This window comes from Geotrypetes seraphini, chromosome 5, assembly GCF_902459505.1.
Source record: "Geotrypetes seraphini chromosome 5, aGeoSer1.1, whole genome shotgun sequence".
NCBI classification, from domain to species: Eukaryota; Metazoa; Chordata; class Amphibia; order Gymnophiona; family Dermophiidae; genus Geotrypetes; species Geotrypetes seraphini.
The window spans coordinates 156,353,931-156,375,391 of record NC_047088.1 but is presented as its reverse complement, the minus strand read 5'-3'; the positions used below and the strand labels follow the sequence as shown (position 1 = coordinate 156,375,391).

The 21,461-nt window shown below is 45.0% G+C and overlaps 2 protein-coding genes across 7 annotated transcripts in view; one reads left to right on the top strand and one right to left on the bottom strand.

The window, feature by feature from the left end:
• LOC117360892 (queuosine salvage protein-like) overlaps positions 1–18,910 on the bottom strand; it is a 43,040-nt gene extending 24,130 nt beyond the window's left edge. The window contains exons 1-3 of one of the 3 annotated variants that reach the window (XM_033945477.1): positions 18,625–18,910; positions 6,811–7,156; positions 930–1,189 (exon numbers count right to left, since the gene is read on the bottom strand). In XM_033945477.1, coding sequence (XP_033801368.1) covers positions 930–1,189; positions 6,811–7,156; positions 18,625–18,726 — 708 coding nt within the window. In that variant the 5' untranslated portion in view covers positions 18,727–18,910. Of the gene's footprint in view, positions 1–929; positions 1,190–6,810; positions 7,157–15,661; positions 15,791–18,624 lie in introns of those variants that run through there. The other 2 variants (XM_033945478.1, XM_033945479.1) reach the window with 2 other exon arrangements.
• Positions 15,865–21,461, top strand: part of ORC2 (origin recognition complex subunit 2) — a 157,923-nt gene continuing 152,326 nt past the window's right edge. The window contains exon 1 of one of the 4 annotated variants that reach the window (XM_033945473.1): positions 15,865–15,937. Coding sequence is in view for 2 of the 4 variants with exons in the window: in XM_033945475.1 (XP_033801366.1) it covers positions 16,211–16,225 (15 nt within the window). In the remaining 2 variants the exon portion in view is untranslated. Of the gene's footprint in view, positions 15,938–15,986; positions 16,226–21,461 lie in introns of those variants that run through there. The other 3 variants (XM_033945474.1, XM_033945475.1, XM_033945472.1) reach the window with 3 other exon arrangements.

Genomic DNA, 21,461 nt, shown 5'->3' with positions numbered 1-21,461 from the left:
ACCTCCTTTAAGTAAAGGGAGAATACTCATGAACAGTTTTAATTAGAAGGAAAGGTATTCCATAATCTTGGGACTATGTATAAAAAAAAAAAAGAGTTTTTAGAAATTAAAGCGAGTCTCTCATTGCTACAAATTTGAAATACTGCTTGCTTTGGACCTGGATTCTGTGCTTTGCTCTTTGCTGAAAGATAACCAGATAATCTTTAAAGTGTTTTTTCAGCCATTTACCCACTGATTCTGGACTGCTGAATTATACTGTATTAAATTTAAACTGACTAGTTACCCAGTTAAGTAGGACTGTAGCAATAGCTTACCTAAGTGGATAGTGCTGAGTATTGGCAGTTATCTGGTTAATTTTTAGTCCCTCCCCTGGAATATTTCTGCTGCCTCCCAGACTTAACTGTATAACTTTTGACTAGAAATGAAGATTTCCCGACACAAATTGTGTAGTCGGCAGGGACAAAATTTTAAAGCCAACATTTTATACAATTAACTTCAAAGTTAACTGTGTAAATCATTTTAAATATTGACCTTGGTTCTTTTTCAGCTAAGGAACAGTAATGGGACTCAAATAAAAAAACAAAGCATTAAAGCAAATGAGAATAGATCTCACTATGTATAGTTTGGAAAAAAAATGGCAGGAGGAAAAATATAACAGACATCTATTGCAAAAATGCACAGAAGGTAGACCTCTTTCAGTTGAAGGGAAGCTCTGTGATGAGGGGCACTGGATAAAGGAGAAAAGGGATATATTCAGGATTAAGGAAATATATCATGGGTCAAGATATTATGGGACAAGAAACAGAGGATCTCTAAGGGAGAAAAAAGGGATTGAAAAGTTTAGTAGGTGCTATGGATAGGCAGGCTTAATAGAAAATGATGGCAGATGAAATATTTCTATGTTACATGCAAATTGCAGCAACACCTACCAGATATATGGCCTCATCTCTGTAGGAAGGAAAATTGTTCACCACAAGCTGCAAAAGTTTCTGTGCACTCTTTTCACACTGTTTTACACAGTTGAGGTATGAACCTCCAAATTTCTCAAGAAGAATATTCCCAGCTTCTCTGAGGACTCTAAGTCTTTCATCAATTAGTGGCATGGGCACCTCTGTGTCAGAATAAAGGATATTTTTCAGCTGATCCAGGGTTATAGTAGCATAGTATGAGGCTTTTGTGATAGGTATACCTGAGGAGAAAAATCATAATGAGGGGGGTCATTAAATGAACAAATCTGCACACACAAAGCAATATTTCATGAGTATATAGGAAATTGAGTAATATGAATTCTAAATGGTGCAGAAGATATTTCTAAGATGTTCTTTCATGCTGCACAAATATTTAGATGTGTCCTGGGGAAGAAGAAGCAGAAAAAAAATGTGCGTGAACCAGAAAAAAAATGAGCTTCTTTCAGATTCATTGGTAAGACTGAAGAAATAACTGCTCATTAGGAGAAAATATATTTGATAGATAGAAGGTAATGTTATGAATAGAATGTGTAAATGAGCAGAATACCAACTAGGGATGTAGCTATCATTGAGTAAGCCCAGTAAAATGCTAAGAGCTGCCTGCTACCCTGTACTCACACTCCACCCCCCCCCCTGTATTCGGTATCAGTTTCACTTCCTTCCTATTGTATTGATCAGCATCAGCCTCTCCCCTGCCCTCCCTCCTTCCCAGCGCTTGGATTAGCACAGGCAGCAATGTAAACACTTCTTTCTGCCTGCACCCGGCCTTGCTAGTCTTCTCTCTGTTATTCTGTCCACAGGAAGTGGCATCACAGGAGGCAGAACAGAGAGAAGGCCCTGGCAAGCTGGGTGCAGGCAGAACTGTTACATTGCTGCCTGTGTAAGTCAGCTAACGGAACTCTGGAGGACTGCAGGAAGGGGGCTATAAGATGTGAATCCTGCGGGGTGTAGGATAGAGATGAGGGCCCTCATGCAGAGTGAGGGAGCAGCTATAGGTTAAAATACTTGCATGGAGATAGGGGGTGGAGTGGAGAGAGAGAAGATATACTGGACTCATGGGGAAATGGAAGGAAGACAGAGTCTGGGTCCGGGACACAAAAGGAGAGGAAGAGAAGGTGAGAGATACTGGCCTTGGGGAGGGGAAGTCAAGCGAAAGGTTCAGTAGGAAAGTAAGAGAGGAAAGCTGAGCATGGGAGGAACAAGGACAAGATGAGCGAGCATAAGGGACAGGAAACGCAGAGAGGCAATACTAGTGCTGCCCGATTCAGGGGAAAAAAATATTTTGATTCGATTCAGCCTATTGAATCTTTTTCGATTCAATTTTCCTGCCCAATTGGGTAGTTGTTTTTTTTTTTTCCACACATCCTGGTGGGTTTATTTTATAGCCTCTTCACCCTCTCCTACCTACACTGGCACTGTGGTGTAAACAAAATAACAAAATAAAAGACTTTTCCTCTCTCTGTTAAATCCTAGCTCATGTTCACGGTCTAACACCAGTTCTGGCAGGATACACAATTTAAATCTGACATATTGTAATCACAAAACAGAAAATAAAATTATTTTTTTCTACCTTTTGTTGTCTGGTCATTATTCAAATCATGTTGGTCCCAAGCTCTAGTTGTCTTCTGATAACTCGCCAGGGTCTCTTTCTTTCTCCGTACTAACCATCCATCTTCCATCTCTGTCCTCCTCTTCCGTTTCTTTCCCTCCCCCAGAGGTCTGGCATCTTTCCTTTTCTTCATCTCCATTCCCGCAGCTGCAGCAATGGACCCCCATCATTCCCATATCCACCATCTCTCCTTTCATCCAGCATCTTTCCCTCCTTTCCTCCTTCCCCACGACCCCAGGGTCTACAAGTTCTCTCTTTCTCTTCCCAACTACCCCCCTATCCAGTATCTATCCCCAACCCGCCTCCACACCATCCCTTGTGTCCAACTTCTCTCCCTTTCTGTTCCTTCCGTCCCTAAATCCCATTGTCCACCATCTCTCTTCCTTTCCTCTGTTTTTAGACCCATTATTTCTTCCCCTCCCCCAAGTCCGGCATATGCATGTCTCTTTGAAACCCCCCTTCCCTCCCTCCCTCTGTGTACTTCTACACCAGGGCCCCCCTCCCCCTGAAGGCCTACATCCCCCTAAACATGTCCCTCCCCCAAAGGCCTGTCCCCCCCCTCCCGAAGGCCTGCATGTTCCCCCCTGGCTCCCGGTCTTGCCTTTACTTAATTACATCAGCGGAGCAGCCTGCATAGGATCGCCAGTGCTGTAACAATCCTTGTAGGCTGCCATCGGCCTCCGCAGCTGTTGTTTCCTCTGCTGCGGTCCTGCCCCTCCCCTGACGTCAAGGGCAGGACTGCAGCAGAGGGCACAACAGCTGCAGAGGTTAATGGCAGCCTGCAAGGATTGCTACAGCACCGGCGATCCTCTCTGCAGGCTGCTCCGCTGCCTCTTGTAAGAGCAGGAGGCCAGGGGGGAAGCCGGAGGATACTGCAGCACTTCCTGACTGACCCTCCCCCTCCCCCCTCCCCCCCAAAAGCAGGAGCAGAAGCAGCCAGCTAGCAAGAGGCAGTGCTGCCGCTCCTGCTTTAGGGGGCGAGGAGGGAGGGTCAGTCACCGAATCAGGAGGCCGATTAAAAAAAAAAAAGAATCAATTCACCTGAAGTGAATCGGGCAGCACTACTAGATACGGAGGGGGAGGGAGAGATAGGGACAAAGAGGGAAGATGCCAGATAGGATGGCTAAGGAATGCAAAGGGAACACATATAAATGTGAAAAGGATGAAAATGACAGAAGACTCAAGAGTTAGAAAAAGCAGAAAAAGGAGACAGAACAAAAGCAATACTCAAGACAACAAAGGTAGACAAATTATTTTTTTTCTGAATGTAATAAATGGAAGAAAATATCAAGCTTAACTATAAATTATGTCCATAAAGATTTGTGAAATGTGGTTGCATATAATCACAGCAATCTTAACAAAATGGGCCTCAAATGTCCATAAAGAACATAAGCTCTACAATGGGTGACAAAGTCTCCCTTAATGATTTTAGATTTTTCTCATCGGCCCGGTAGTGAAAAAAAAAAAACATGAGAAGAAAAAATCTCCTAACTTCGGAGAAAAACACTTCTCAGGTTAAAAACCATTTACCAAAAAGATTTCCAAAAGCAGACCACAAATCAAGCACAAAGAGTCAAGGACCCCTTAGAAAGAGAGGAACAGATCTTTATGTCCCTATATAGATAGCTTCAATGTCAAAAAGTTGGGACTTAGCTTATCTCCCTGCAGCTGCTTCACTATCAAAGAGTTATGGGAAATATCCTCCACTAGCAATCAGGTTATTCATCCTTTCTGTTCACTCAATTCACTCAAGGCTTGAATCCACCAGTCACTCTGAACTTAGAGTTGAGATCTCTTATCTCCATTTCAGAGCTTCAAAAAAAGCTCATCTCTTCATCTACTTTGGTCGTGGTTTGGTCACTTTCGGAAACAGGATACTGGGCTTGATGAACCTTCGGCCTGTTCCAGTATGACAACTCTAATGTTCTTATGTCCCCCTAAAATGAAATATCCATGGTGGTCGGACAGAGACATAGTTTCCATCCTGCTTTTATCTATCTCCCGCCTCTTCTTTCTACTATTCTGTCAAATAGTGTAGTTCCTTTCCTCGCTTTTGATATTTATCTTGGTAGTTTTGTAAACCTCCTTGATTTGCATCCTGAAAGGTGGTACACCAAGTGCAGAATAAACAAACTAGTGGAGCTTAGAGATTCCAACAAACTAAAGCAATTTTATTAATTCTTTTTTCATGTGTGTTGGGGGTGGGGATGCAGTAAAAGGATGGACAGACAAAACTTTTTGGCTGGGCCAACAGTTGGTATGGGTGAACACTGGAAGCCCAGTGTTCACCCATACCAACTGTTGGCCTAGCCAAAAATTTGGCTCAGACTATGCCCTTGGCTTAGGCCTTAGGATGACCTATGACCCATAATCTTTGATGTCTATAGAGCTGATATCTTTATTCAGATTAATTTGAAAATAAACACTCACAAAATACAAAGGCCACACTGCACTGTACTGAGCAACTGGACTGGTTGAAGAAGGAATGTTTCTGTTTTTGTGATTGCAGAGATGTGTGCCCTTTTCTCCTGGTGCAGCGTATTCATGCAAAACAAGGCTCTTGCAGAGGAGGGGGTGATATTGTTTCTTGCCATTGGCTGTATGTACGGACTGTGAATACGCATTGCTTTTTGACAACTATAATGAGGATAGTTTCCATGTAAGCTCCTGACAAATTGGTAACATTTGCAGCTGTGCAGCACTGCGTTATATTTTGTCAGCGTTAAATTGTGGAGGGAGTGACATCATGGTTTGTTGGAGAATACAATCTATAAATTTAAAGTGCTCCTTCCAAATGGACAGTGTTTACAGCACAATTTGCAGCTTCAAACAACTGAGGGAGTGAATTTTTCACAGCTAAGTGCTTGACATACTTTTTTCTACAACTATGTTTAGTACACTGTTTTGCCATGAGTGCTGTGAGTTTGTCTCTACATTAGGGTTTGGAGCAAAGGTTTTTCTCAAGTGTTTGCTTGAGTTTTTTTTTACTGTGCTCCCCCATATGTAAGAGGAGCCTATCATTAACAGCCTGAGTGGCTTTGAATATTCAGCTTGGACTGGAATGTCCTGCTTGTATGTCTGAGGCTTGTTTTGTTTAATTGATTTATTAGTCCAGTTGCTCAGTACGGTGCAGTGTACTTTAAATATCTGCCAAGTTAATGTGTGCTTTAAGGTAATATTTTGTTGACAAAGTTACCTTTTGATCTTTTGCAAGTATTATCCCTTAATGAACAAATAATTTCCTGCATTATCTGATGTGGTGTTCCATTCAAGAACTGAAGGAGTTACATAGTCATGTTTTATGGAGCAAGTAATCCACACGATATAGGGAAAACAAAAAATAAATCGCAAACTTCTAAAAAAAAAAATAAAAATCAGCAATGACCAAATAAAGCAAAAGAAGTGGCTTAGTAAGTTTCTCTATCACTCATACACACATTCACAAACAGCGCTCAGAGTTAGATTTGCTTTGTCAGACCAAACGCCGAAACTTTCCGAGCGCTTAAAAAGCTGATATTCACTCTTCAGTCATTGCAACTGTTTTAATTTATACATTTCATTTAAAGTTCAAAAAATTATCTACTTATCTGAAATAGCGCTTAATCTCTGGGTGGATGCTGTTTCAGGGTTTTTGACAGTTACTTTGAAAACTTTTTTTTGTTTTTTTTTACTATTTTTTGAATGTCCTGATTTTGCCGCATGGGTTATGTCATTTCTGGTCCAGCAGCCCTTTAAATAGGAAGTCAACTATGAGCGGGCTGTCTGCGGTTGAAATTCTGGGAGGAATGAGATGGACAGGTACTTCTGAGTGGCCACGAAACTTCATTTTCTTACCATGTCTTTTGATAATTACCCATTTGATTTTTGTTGTGTTTTTGTGTTAGGGACCACTTTTTTGAATTTCATATATTATGGGCTTTATAAACCAGCTACGGCGAAATGCGTTGAGCCCAAAGAAACTATTTATATTGACTTCATAACAGCGCTACTTTTTCAGATAAGTGGATCATTTTTTGAACTGTTAAATGCAATGTGGAAAATGATTGAAGAGTGAATATTAGCCTTTAAAGTGCTCAGAAAGTTTCAGCATTTGATCTGACAAAGCAAATCTAACTCTGAGCACTGTTTGTGAACACGCTAGTGAATGTGTATATGAGTGATAGAGAAACTTACTAAGCCACTTCTTTTGCTTTATTTGGTTATGGAGCAAGCAGACATATATTCTGCAATTACCTTCATCAAGGGCTCGATTCAGAGCAGCACATAAAGCCCAGTAGCCACTGTATGTTTTCCCCTTGTATTTCACTAAGCACTTGTGATCTTCAGTTTCAGACCAGAATGAAAAGTTCAGAGTATCGGCAACAAATACCCAATTCACTGCATCTTCATCCACAGCCTGAGGATTTAGCTCATGCAATGATTTCCAGCCTGCCAGAGTGATTTCTTTGTTACTGACTTTATCAACCAGCTTCTCTGCTACTTTTCTTACTCCTTCTGGATCAATGAACACATCTTGGCTGTTTTCAGCAATGAACTTTCCAGACTCTCTGGGTGACAGGGGTACTTCCATTTTGAATACCTGAGTTTAAAAAAAGGTTAGAAAATGCACATTTAAAACCAGTTCCTGTGACCCCAGATTAATACACATCATGCTTTCTGTAGGGATTCAACAGATACTACAGATCTGGAAATCTGCATCCCTATTGAATTATACTTTCTGGTGAAACTCAATGTGTTTATAGAAGAAATATGAACAGTATATCTCTGAAAAACTCTCTCCTCTCTCATCAGGCTCCATATGCCCTATCTGGTCTCCCATTGACAACTCTTTGAAGATGACCTAAATATAATCGCAATCGTCTCTTTTGTTATCCTTTTATATTAGTAGATCTGAAATATCTTGTATTTGGCTGGTAACAACCTGAGATATTTCGTGTTACATATTCTCAACTGTTCTTTATCTGTTATGAAAATTTTCAATAAAATATTAAACTGAAAAAAAACCCCACATTTAGTGTGGCACAATGACAGTTCCCCCCTTTTTCCTGCTGCTTGCCTCCCCATTCCATTCCTTTTTGCCAGGGAAACATATACCCCCCTCTTCTATGAAACCGTGCTAGCGGTTTTTAGCACAGAGAGCTGCGCTGAATGGCCTGCGCTGCTCCTGAAGCTTATCGAGTTCCTATGAGTGGCGAGAGTAGCGCGGGCCATTCAGCGCAACTCTCTGCGCTATAAACCACTAGCGCGGTTTCATAGAAGAGGAGATAAAATCTACACCAGTAGCAGCTAGTGTCTGCTAAGAAGGAATTGTGGGCTACCTCCCTTAAGAGCATCAGAAAAGGTAAGGTCCTGTGCTTCTTCACAGACTCCTTCTCCCACTGCTGCCACCATCAATTGCTAGACCAGCCCCAACTTTTCTAAAAGACAGTGAGAGTTGGCGGTGGGGGTTCATGGATCCCTACAATGGATCTGATTGATTGCGGATGAAAGAAACACCGCCAGGGTAATCCGTTGCAATAGAGACGGGGAACAGCGAATCATCATCTAAAAGCTAAGGGACTGCATCTTTGTGCTATTATACGCCAGAGATGTGTATTCAACTTGCTTTGTGCTATTATACGCCAGAGATGTGTATTCAACTTGCTGCTAACAGGTTTTGAAAACAAACTTCACATAAGTAAAAGATGGGAATTTTGGGGGGCTAAATGAAACCGAACTGAGGCCCTTTTTCTCCCTCTTTTTGAGTTTCTGTGAGGTTTGTGATTGTGGAAAGTCTTTACTGAGAACGGAAGATAAATCTAAATGCGGTATCTCCAAGTAGTGGGAGGTCCCTACTGTTTAATATTTGAGTAAGAAAGATTTCATAGAAGTGTGATTTTAAACTTGCTCATGCTCCATATCTTGGGGTAGTGCTTGGGAGCACCCACTGCTAGCCTTAAATCTTCTTTGAGTGGTAGGGCCAGGACTGCTACCCTTGTGGCACAAGGATAATGGCTCCTCATTCTTGCCTGTCTTTTTATGAATTCATCCAGTTACATATGCACAAATAAAAGACAGGATTAACACACTATTAGGCCATCGTCAAAGTTAAAAAAATGAATGGGGGGGTCCAGAAATGTATTTTTCCCTTCCACCTCCAGGGATCACTATTCATAAACGCCCCTGATCATCTCTTCTGAATAGTAGGGGAGAAGGAGGAATGCAGAAGCTGGTTCTGGGTGTGGCAGCAGCAGGTTCTGAGTGAGGATGCTGAGCAAGCTCAAAATCAGAGCCCTGCCTCCGTCACAGGACCCAGATGCAGAAGAAGCCATTATGCTACCTTTAAGTGTTCAATGATTTAGTTCTTGAGCTCATTCACAACATGCTGACATACTCAGGGCCAATCCCTGCAGGTTCCCTGGGTTGCTTTGCAGAGATGAACTGGTGAGGGGAAGGGGAGAGCAAAGGAGGAGTGGCAGTTTATATTATGATGGTTTTTTTCAAGTGTCACAGAGCAGACATGACACCCATCTATGAAAGAAGGAGTGAAGTATCTTCCGGAATAGTCTGGCTAACCCACTGAGGAGGAAAGATAGCTGGATGGACAAAACTCTCAGGTTAAGTAAAACATTAAAACACTTGCATAAAAGTGGGGAAAATGGGCAACATTGGGAAATCTATGTAATCCTTGTAGTATGGAAAATAAAATTCCTGATCAAGAGCAATGTTCTTCAATGATGGCCCCCAAAGACCTCTGGGTGGCCCCCATTGTCTTTTTCTGCTACTGTGCCTCTCTACCCAGGCTCAGGACAGAAAGAGTAAAACGGATGGGGGTCTGTGGGGAAGAGCCACATACCTGCAGGACAAGGTATTTCTCAATAGACAAAGGAGAATGCATTTGGAAATGTTCACAAACTTGAGGAAACGCCCCACCAATGAAAATAAGGTGGATTGGTAAGGATAGATGTCATTGACATACACTTTCCATACAGGCTGTGGCCTGTATGGAAAAATATCTGGTAGCTCTCTTTTAGCTTATTAGAATCCAAAATGGCCCCAGCTTAAAAATTAAAGAAGACAGCTGATCTAGAGGGTGTAATGCAGGGGTGTCCAATGTCGGTCCTCGAGGGCCGCAATCCAGTCGGGTTTTCAGGATTTCCCCAATGAATATGCATTGAAAGCAGTGCATGCAAATAGATCTCATGCATATTCATTGGGGAAATCCTGAAAACCCGACTGGATTGCGGCCCTCGAGGACCGACATTGGACACCCCTGGTGTAATGGATTTAGTGATGCCATGGAGACGCGTTACATGAAGAATCGTGACTAGAAATTAATTCTGCTGGACTAAAACCCCTGGCTTGATGTGTCAAACACTATAGATAAATTTGACAACAGCAAGATCCCTGATGGCTGCTATCCAACATCTGATGTATGTAATCTATTAGGGCCACCAATGCTATGAAAGTAGAAGAATCTTTCCTGCTTAACATCAAGCAAGTGATCAGTCTATAGAATATCCCAACAGTTGATGCACCACAACTTTCCTAATCATAGTAGTTGGAGAAGGGTCAGAAATTCTCAACCAAAGATGGGTCTACTAACTGGCTTTTTAAAAACAGCTCTTCTGAAGCCCAGTCTACCAGATGTGAAAAAAATCTTGTCCAATGCATTTATCATCAAGGGCCTTCCCTCCAAACCAACCAATGATGATGTGCAAAGTCCAGCACAAACAGTTATCTTGCTTGGAATATACAGCTTTACAAATATCTGTGGGCACAACCAGGGACAACTGTCTATTCAGAATCCCTTGTTTTGCCAAGAGGAGCCAATGAACTCGGCCAACCTCGTCTTCCAAACAAGCTGTCCCACCCCATTATCTTTAAAACTTGAAATCCTCCCAAACCTTTTCCACTAACCAGAAAACCCTAGACCAGTGGTTCCCAACCCTGTCCTGGAGGACCACCAGGCCAATCGGGTTTTCAGGCTAGCCCTAATGAATATGCATGGAGCAGATTTGCATGCCTGTCACTTCCATTATATGCAAATCTCTCTCATGCATATTCATTAGGGCTAGCCTGAAAACCCGATTGGCCTGGTGGTCCTCCAGGACAGGGTTGGGAACCACTGCCCTAGACCAGTGTGCTGCAAACTTTTTAAAGCTGTGGCACACTAAACGCAAGGCCACAGCTGGAGAACATTCGGAAATGCGTGGATGTCACGTGAATGTGTGTGATTATCATGTCGACATTCACGCATGTGAGGATACCCTCCTGCCATGGCCCTGAGCCTCCAATTACCGTCGGTGGGGAGGTTGTTGGAAAAGGAGAAGAACAGATAGAGGAGAGGCACCCGTTAACAGGAGATGCCTCTCGTGATGAGAGACATATCCTGTAGGCAGTCAGCTGGCACTGACACCTCTCCTCCTCGCTGGCGTCTTGTGGCACACAGTTTGTGCTATACTGCCCTAGACTAAAAAAATTCTAATTCCATGCAACCTCATCCAGGAGTGTAATCAAATCCCCAAGTAGACAGAAAATGTATCAACACAAACAATCTACAACCCTGCTTCAGCTTCCTAAGTTCAGCCATATACCATGGTGCAAACCTGTACTGAGTACCTAGCACCTTATTTCTCTCACTTTTTAATTGAAATTTTAATTAGTACAATTCAATAAATTTTGAATAAAGTACAGAGATGGAAGAAATAGGAAAAAAAGGAAAACGCAGTTATGTGTTAATGCATTTTTCTAGGAACTGATCTTTGCGGCTGTTCTTTTGATGGGCACTTCACGTGATTTTCTGATGATTATATGTTAATGTTTGTTTGATTTTGTTTAAACGTTATATAAATTTTTTAAATAAATAAAAGTCTGAAAAAATACAACCCCACTCCCCCCCAAACATAACTAGCCAATATTAAAGGAGGGAATACTACCATCCAAGAAAAGAAAAATAATTAGGTTCTAACAAATAGTCCTAAAAAACTAAGGCCCCCTTTTCTGAAGCCACATTAGGGTTTTTTTTATCGCCAGCCGCTGCAGTTAAAGCTCCAATGCTCATAGGAAGCTTCGGTGCACTTGCCAAAGGAGAATCATTACCGTGGCTTTGTAAAACGAACCCTAATTGTGGCATAATAAGCAACTACTCCACTATTTACCCTTCTACATTGAGAATATTAGCCATTTAACCCTACTCTCTGTTTTCTATCTTTTAACCAATTCTTAATCCGTGACAAAACATTACCTCCTGTCTTATGACTTTCTAATTTCCTCAGAAATCTTTCATGAAGTACTTTAATACAGATACACAATATCGACTCTCTCACCCTTATCCACTCCTTCAAAAAAATGTAATAGATTAGCAAGGCAAAATTTCACTTGGCTAAATCCATTTTGACGTTGTCTCATTAATCCATGCTTATGTATATACTCTATAATTTTGCTCTTTGTAATAAATAATCTCTACTATTTTGCTTGGCACTGATGTAAAACTCATTAGTCTATTTGTCTAGGGTGTTACATTGGCCACCCTCCAGTCTTCCAGTACCATGCTGGATTTTAAATAAATTATAAATTACTAACAATAGCTCTGCAAGTTACCATAATTTTTCAGTTCTACCTGTATGACTAAAGCCAGGTATTCTGTCTACATCGTAATCTGTAGTGTATGTAGTGATCGGTAGTAATTTGGCCTGTTCAGTTTTCTCAAAAAGATGTTCTCTGGCCTATTGTAATATTTAGAGCACTAACAAAAGAAAGGGGGACAGGGGTACCCATGTAAAAATAGTCCAACAAACCCCTCATTTTACTAAACCGCGATAGCAGTTATTAGCATGGGGAGCCACGCTGAATGCTCTGCGCTGCTCCCAACACTCAGAGTTCTTATGAGTGTCGGGAGCAGCGTGGAGCATTCAGCGCAGCTACCTGCGCTAATAACCGCTATCACGGTTTAGTAAAGGGGGGGGGGAAAGAGGTGGGATCCAGATAACCTTTTAAAGAAAAATCTTGATTGCAGCAATCTATAAATGCACGAGATCAACAAAAGTAGAAACAACCGATGTGTAAAGAACCCAAACTGTTTTGGCATCAGTGACGCGACAGAGGGAGGAGAAAGCCGCGAAGGAGGTTTGCTGCTCTCGCTGGGAGGGTCGGAAAGGTTCACGGGGGGGGGGGGAGATAGGAGGGTCAGCGGGGATTCGGCTGGGAGGGGGGAGAAGCGGTCTGCCTCGGTGCTCCATTACCTTCTTCGGGCAGCAGCAGCGTTTACAATTCGCTGCTGTTGCCGGCTTCAGGCCTTGTTCTCTGCCGGGTCCTGCCTACTTCCTGTTTTCATGAAGACAGGACCCGACAGAGAGGAAGGCCTGAAGCGGGCAACATCAGTGAATTGTGAATGCTGCTGCTGTCCGATGAAGTTCAGGACATCGAGGAAGGAGCAGGGTGAAATCGGCTGCTTGCTTGGGGGTGAGGGTAGGGAAAGAATCTTGGAAGTGGAGAAATTGGCACGATGGCTTTGTGGGGGCTAGGGGGAGAGAGAAAGAAAGGAAAAAATAAAGAGGGGGGGGGCAGGGGGAGAGAGAAAGAAAGCAGAAATAAAGAGGGGTCAGGGGGAGAGAGAAAGAAAGGCAGAAAGAAAGAGGGGAGCCAGGGGGAGAGAGAAAGAAAGAGGGGGGGGGGGCAGGAGAAGAAAGAAGAAGGATCAGAAGGACCAGAGACTCATGAAATCACCAGACAAAAAGGTAGGAAAAATGATTTTATTTTCAACTTAGTGATCAAAATGTGTCCGTTTTGAGAATTTATATCTGCTGTCTATATTTTGCACTATGGCCCCCTTTTACTAAAACGCAATAGCGTTTTTTAGCGCAGGGAGCCTATGAGCGTCGAGAGCAGCGTGGGGCATTCAGCGCAGCTCCCTGCGCTAAAAACCGCTATCGCAGTTTAGTAAAAAGGGAGGGGGAATATTTGTCTATTTTTGTATAGTTGTTACTGAGGTGACATTGCATAAAGTCATCTGCCTTGACCTCTTTGAAAACCCGCGGAATATAAATGATAATTAACATTTTCTCTGCGTACAGCGTGCTTTGTGTTTTTAAAATTTTATTGTTGGTAGATCATTTTGACTTGGCCACAAAGGTAAGGGGGAGGGAGGGAGGGGAGCTGCTGAAAGACATCTAGTAATCCTTGCAGGCTTGACTGTGCAGGGAATTATTTTTGTAAAATCATGTTTTGTTATGTTACTGGCATTATCTAGACTTTAATTTCTATGAATGAATAGAATGAAAATGATATAAAATTACTTGCTTGCGGGGACCGCGTGTTCCGGCTCACACAAGGAAGGAGGGGGTGAAAAGGAAAAAGTTTCTCTTCCTTGGAAATAGATTCTGAAGTGACCTCATCAAAGAAGACCAGCACTAAATGTACAAGAAATCCCTTAAACAATGTCAAAAGAGCCCAAAATAGAAAACTGCTACTGCCTTGAGACTCCATTATTGAAGGAATCAACTTGAAATCACAGAAGAGACAGGAAAAGGTTAAATGCCTCATGGAATCCTCAGGTACAAAACACAACCCAAATTGTGAATGAAATCAGAGCAGACAGTAAGAATTATAAAATTGATGTCATTATCCATCTGGAAAAAAAGGCGTACTAGAAATAATGCCTCAGCAATACAATTTTCAGAAGTTCTATTTGCTCATGGTAAGGGAGAAGAGAGACTGCTAGTGATGGTGGGGGGACTGATAGAAGATATGAAAGAAGGGTGGTAGAAAGGAACAGATGGTAAAGGAGGGAGGGAAGGGTGGTGGTGGAAAGGAATAGAACAGACATTGAAAGAGGGTAGAGAGGAACAGACCCTGAAAGGAAATGTGGAAGGCAGAGTGGGGAGAAGACGCTGGAAGGGAAGAAGACAGATGCCAGACTATGGGGGAGCGGAGGGAAGAAAATGGGTGCTAGACGGGGACGGTGACGGGGCGGTGAATGGGATGGCAGTGGCGGTGACGGGGCGGTGAAAGGGATGGCGGTGACGGTGACGGGGCGATGAAAGGAACGTCGGTGACGGGGCGGTGCAGAGGATGGTGGGCCGGGGACGGTGCAGAGACGGGGACAGATTTTTTCCCCGTGTCATTCTCTAATTGGTAAGTTATGCTGTCTATGTTTCGAATGCGTCCTTATAACGAAAATTTTTTAAGGAACACTTGAATTTTTCTAAGGAAGGTTTATTACGTAAGTATAATGGTAAATTGTTTCAAAGCTGGGGTGCTATAACTGAGAAAATGGTAGATATCCTGGTCCCTATTATTTTTTAAAGAAGGAATAGTTAATAAATGGAGAATACGATATCAAGAGACAATCCAGAAATGTCGGAGCATGTGATTGTTGAATTTTAAAAGTTAACAGTATAGTTTTAAAAGTTATTCTATGTGTGATTGGCAACCAATGTGCAGCCTGCAGAAGTGGTGTAACCTGGTCATATTTTTTGAATTAGTAATAATTTTTATTGCAGTATTTTGTATTATCTGTAGCCTTCTTATTGGGTTATGCCATGGTATAAAGTGTTGCAATAATCTAGCCTAGAGATGATTAATGAGTGTACTTCCTCAGTCCTCAATAAAGCCTGCATACACCGAGCCCAACTGCAATTACTGATGTGGTCATCCGTAATCCTGCTCATGCTCCACCTCAACAGGTGGCAGGCTTTTCTTTTCAAAAATTTCGTGATCCTACCTTAGCTCACAACACACACTCACAAGTGAAAAACAATCTTTTTCTCCCAATGCCCCTCACTCCACTCGAGCTATGCTCTTCCAAAAACCAAGACGCCGCAATCCCCCCACACACCACGACTCCCCATGCCCCTCCAGATACATCCTGGGATGCAGTAGGAGGAGCCTAAGACCCTGAATGGCTCAGGCGTCTAAGGCACCTCCTAACACAGAACACACGCACAGCAGCTGCTCAAACTAAAGTTAAAAGGAAAAGCCGAGTCCTCGCCAAGGTGACCACTGCCCCCCAACACTCCCGTTCTTTTTTGTTTTTCCAAGGATCGGCAGGAGGGATACCCACTCCCTCCTGCCAAAAGGCCAGGACATCCCCCACCCCCCGTACCTTCTATAGAAGATCGGCAGGAAGGACATCCATTCCTTCCAGGCTCTGGGCCCGCCTCTGCGAAATGACAGCCCTGCCCCCTCCCGAGTGCATCCTGGGTTGCAGTGGGAGGGGCCTAAGACCCTGATTGACTCAGGATGGGCGGGGCACTGGGCGCCTGAGCCTATCAGAGCCTTAGGCTCCGCTCACTGCATCCCGGGATACGCTGAGAGGGGCAGGGCTGCCATTTGAAAAGGCGGCCTGAGGAAGTAAGCATCCCTCCTGTTTAAAAGTAAGGTACAGTATATAAGAGGGGAGAGAATGGGCCCTCTCCCTGCCGATTTTTTTTATTTTTTTTTAGTAGGGGGATCGGGTTTGTGCGGGGTTTGTGCGGAGCTCGCAGCATCGCGAGGGTTTGGCGGGTCCTAGCACAACTTTTTTTGTTGTCGTTTATAAGGGCACACGCACAACAGCTGCGCTGCCTTCATCTTTCGCCTTAGGCAGCAGATTTCCTTGAGCTGCACCCTGGTATTAAACATTGCTGCAAGTTGTATTTTGACATGCATTTAAATGGATGCAAATGAGGTCAGTTTAGTAGTCCTTCACAATGCATAAGGCAAATGATGGTTTAAAATGCTGAAAACTTATGTCAACTTAGAAGCAGCATAGAGGGGGCTGGAGAGAGGATTTCTTCTCAATTTTTCACATCAGACTGCCAGTTTTGTTGCCTTTTGGAAGCAGAAGGAAGCTCGTGCAGCTTCTAAGTGCTTATAGTGAGAAACAAACGTCCTAGTCCCAGCATAAGTAAAAAAGTACACGTTATCACCTTTCTGTGCTTAAATACAAGCCTTTCAAAAATGTAAGTGCAAACATTTCTGGAAATGCTTTTATTTAATGGTGCAGAAAAATAGTGCTAACGTGTGCTTGTACACATACCCTGACAAAACCGGAACTTCAAGAGCCATACTTACCGAGAAACTTTTGGGCGCCAGGCACGCTCCTCCCCTTACTTTTGGTTTAATATCATGAATTATCCATGCATGACATTTAAAATGTTATCTACGTTGAGTGCTGGTTAAGTAGTTTTCTTTGCTGTTGCACAATAGGGTTTGCATTGTGAGCGTTGAGCATCGGCTACCTTGGTGCAATTGTCTTGTAATCTGCATGGCTTTCTCCCTGCTTTTGAAAACTGAGTCGAAACGGGTAAACTCTGCCCTGGGTCGGGCGGTTAATTAAAATTTATCACAAGCAAAAGATCCAAATGCTTCCACAGAAGGATTAAGATAATCAAAAATGCAGTGGGAATGACCACACAAATGGATCAGGATAGCAAATCCTTTATTGAAATGTACACTTAGATCAGAGCAAAAGTCAAAACTTGTTCCTCTGTAAAATTAAATGACACCCGCAAAAAAACAAAAACCCATTTTTCCAACTTGGCGTACCCAATTTGCTTGCACACCATTTGGGCGATACGGTCTCCGGACTGAACCATGTACTCAGTATCCCCTGGTTAACTAGCAACACGGCCAAATTCCCTCTAAAGTTGAGGTCTATTACTCCTGCAGCTACATCCAAGGAGTGTTTCAACGCTAACCCTGACCGAGGAGCTATCCGTAAATAGGAACCTGGCGGGGGAGATACTTGTATATCTGTAAATACCAGAGCTCTTCCTTTGGCTGGGATGATTTGCAGCTGAGCTGCATACAAATCAAATCCTGCTGCCCTAGCATAAGCTTGTGTCAGCGAATGGGCTTTGTCAGAGAGGGGAACCCAGCGAATAGTCGGGTACCACTTCTTTTGACCCGGCCCTCTGGATTGACGCCTATGCCACAAAGGGAGTCTTGCCTGTCTTTCCTTCCCTTCTACCTTGGCTCCTAACATCCATCTGGTCTGGTTCCCAGGGGCGCCTTTCTTTTCACTACCTAGGATTTCCTCCTGAGCCAAGCATAACCAGTCCCTCCCAAGGACTAAGGGATAAGGGGTTGAGTTCAACATCGCCACTTTGATGTGCGCGCTCTCACCTTTATACTTGATAGTAATGGGACAGAGTGGATACTCTTTGGACACCCCATGTACGCACAAAATGGGAACCTTCTCAGCACTCTTCCTTAAGCCATTTGCTCCCCACACTTGGGCCCAGAACTGGCGGGATACCGCCGACTGTTCGGCCCTCGTGTCTACCAGGGCCAATACTTTCTTCCCTGCTACAGAGACTGAAACCTGATATTCTTTAGGGTTAGGCTTGACTGGTCCTCGGGCGACTACAAAATCCCTTTTCTCCCTACAAAAGCGCTGGGTATGCCCACTTTTCCCACAGCGAAAGCAACGGGGACCCTCCTTCTGTGAGGCCTCCCTAGGTTTGGACCATCCTGTGGTTTTGTGGGACTGACCCTGAGATTGTGTAGCTTTATCCACCCGGGACTGTTCCTTACTCCCTTCCGAGTTATGTGTGGAGGTAGCTTTCTCTTCCTCAAACGAACTCTGTGCGTCTAAATAACTTCAGCTTCCTCCTGTACCTGAGCTAGGTTTCTGCACCCTTGCCTCCTGACCCAGCCCCTCAGATTCTTAGGGACTGACTCCAGGAATTGTTCCTTCACAATCTCGGTGAAGAGAACTCTAAGGTCACCCTGGCAAGGCTGGAGCCACCTCTCAGCTAACTTCAAGAGTCTCTGCACTAGGGCCTTAGGTCTTTCTTTGCCACTGCATTAGTGGCTCTAAACTTCTGCCTGTAATACTCTGGTGTGAATCCTAAATACTCAAGAATGTGTGTTTTCACAGCCTGATAATTATTGGCAAGGTCTGGGCTAAGGGTTTGAAATGCTGCTAGAGTTTTGCCTGCCAGGCAAGGTAAAAGTCTCACTGCCCACTGTCCTTGTGGCCAACCAGCTGTGGTGGCTACTCTCTCAAATGCACTAAGGAATTCATCCGGTGCATCGCTAGGAGTTATGTAAATTCTGCATAGATAAAGGATTGGATCCTACCGCTGGCTGAGGCACAAGATTCTGCACTAGTTCACCGGCGGGACTCGTAGATGGTCCTTGTAGCAGTTGGGTCAGCGCCTTTGTCTGCTCGCCCATTGCCATCAAGAGTTCATCATGTTGCCGCCTTGTGTGCTCTTGGCTCCGATACCACAAGTCTTGGTTGGACTTTAGGACTTCGGAGGTCCTCGCCTTGCTTCTGCCGCTCGCCTGCAAGGAACGCCAACAGCTGCTGCTGATCCATCTTATGAGGACCTGAAACTCAAACAAAAACAAAAAAGGAAACCCAAGTGTGGTACTTTAGGGCAGACCGCCTCCCTTCCTAGGAAAGAATCCGTTAGGCCCACTGAACAGTACTAGAGAATGACACGGAGATCAATTTTTCCCCATCCCCGCAGGAACTCAATTTCTCCGTTCCGTCCCCATGAGTTTTGTCCCTGCCCCTACCCCATTCCTGTAAGCTCTACCTAAACCGCACAATCCTTGAACACTTATGATTTTAAGGTGTTTGAGGCTTGTGCAGATGAGGAAGGAGCTTGCAGGAATGGGGCAGGGATAGGAAAAGAACTCACGGGGATGGGACGGGAAAATGAGTTCCCACGGGGACGGGGAAAAATCTGTCCCCGTGTCATTCTCTAAACAGTACTTCTCTCTATCCTCACCAGCCCCTTAATTTAGGTACTCTTACCAAAGGTACTGATGAGTCTGCGCCTTGTACTTCCCAGGTGTCTGCAACACACGGCCTCTGGTCTGGTCCCTGTAGTCCACCTTCTGGATGAGGTTCCTCTGCGCTCTCCGGTCTCCAGTAGGCGAGGTAAAGTCCCTCTGGTTCCGGTTTCTCGCAATGACTGCTTCAAGCTGCTTGTCTGGTCGCGCTCCAAGCTGTACTTGTCTTTCTTGGAAATCCACAAACAAAAAGAATCCCAAAACAGTCACTTGAACCAAAAAACCAAAACTTTTTTCCCAAAATTTTTCAAAGTCACCAGCAGGGGGCACTGTTTCCCACTACTGCCACCACTTGTCGCACTCCCAGTACCGGGTCCTGAGTAGGATACCGGGCAGCGCGCAAAACACTGACGCTAGCGTGCCTTCAAAGGTTGAAAGCCCTGCTGAGACAATAATGTTCTGGGAAGTAAATGGTCAGAATGGCAACAGTTCTTCCCACACAATAAGGCTATCGTTCAGCCACTGCTCAAATAATGAAAGCTTTATTGGGTAATGTAGCCAATGTTCAAAATATATGCAAAATAAGGAAAAAACAACTCAAACAGTTCACTAGTTCTGGCTTTCAGCCCTGCAGTCCTTCTGACTGCCAGGTCAGCACAAGGCTGGCCACATCCTTGCCTCAGGGTAAGTCCTGAAGTTTCTCACCAGCTTCTTTCAAGCAAAAAGAAAAACAACAATTGGCGAGTATTGCACAGTACTGCCAAAAATCAACTTGTCCTGGTAAAGCACACTGTGCCTGCCTAAGTTTAATCAGGCTTTCCCCTACCAACCCTTGTAAGTTGGTGAGTGTGGGGAATTGCCGAATCCACTTCTCAAATATAGCCAAATATAGCCAAATAGGCACCCGCAATCCCAACCCTGTGAATCTTATATGGATTCTGCCCCACAATCCCCACTGTGTCAATCAGTGGCTTTAACTTTCAAAATAGGGGGAAAAAAACGGTTCACGGAAGTTTCGCCCCCCACATTTCGCCCCCAGCAATTCGCCCCTCACATTTCGCCCCCCACATTTCGCCCCCACACATTTCGCCCCCACACATTTCGCCCCCCGGATGTTTCGCCCCCACACATTTCGCCCCCACACATTTCGCCCCCGCCTTTGAAGGGAAAAAGAAATCCGTCTCGGAGCGCAAATCCTTACCTCACGGGCCCTCAGTCCAGCTGCTGGTGTGTGCGCGAGCGAAGCCAAGGGGGGAGGGGCCAGAGCGAGACAGCGTCCCGCCGTTCCACGTCCTCCGTGCTATGTGTGTCATGCACACATGGAACGTTAAACAATGGCCACATAGCAAAGTGTAGCTGCGAGCGAAGCCAAGGGGGGGAGGGAGTCGAAGTCTGGGGATGAAGGGGGATCGGGGCTTGGGCCAGAGCGAGACAGCGGAATGGGAACATGAGCTGCCAAGGGGGGGGGGGGGGATCGGGGCTTGGGCCAGAGCGAGACAGCGGAAAGGGGACATGAGCTGTGCGCGAGCGAAGCCAAGGGGGGGAGGGAGTCGAAGTCTGGGGATGAAGGGGGATCGGGGCTTGGGCCAGAGCGAGACAGCGGAACGGGAACATGAGCTGCCAAGGGGGGGGGGGATCGGGGCTTGGGCCAGAGCGAGACAGCGGAACGGGAACATGAGCTGCCAAGGGGGGGGGGGGATCGGGGCTTGGGCCAGAGCGAGACAGCGGAAAGGGGACATGAGCTGTGCGCGAGCGAAGCCAAGGGGGGGAGGGAGTCGAAGTCTGGGGATGAAGGGGGATCGGGGCTTGGGCCAGAGCGAGACAGCGGAACGGGAACATGAGCTGCCAAGGGGGGGGGGATCGGGGCTTGGGCCAGAGCGAGACAGCGGAACGGGAACATGAGCTGCCAAGGGGGGGGGGGGATCGGGGCTTGGGCCAGAGCGAGACAGCGGAACGGGAACATGAGCTGCCAAGGGGGGGGGGGGATCGGGGCTTGGGCCAGAGCGAGACAGCGGAAAGGGGACATGAGCTGTGCGCGAGCGAAGCCAAGGGGGGGAGGGAGTCGAAGTCTGGGGATGAAGGGGGATCGGGGCTTGGGCCAGAGCGAGACAGCGGAACGGGAACATGAGCTGCCAAGGGGGGGGGGATCGGGGCTTGGGCCAGAGCGCGACAGC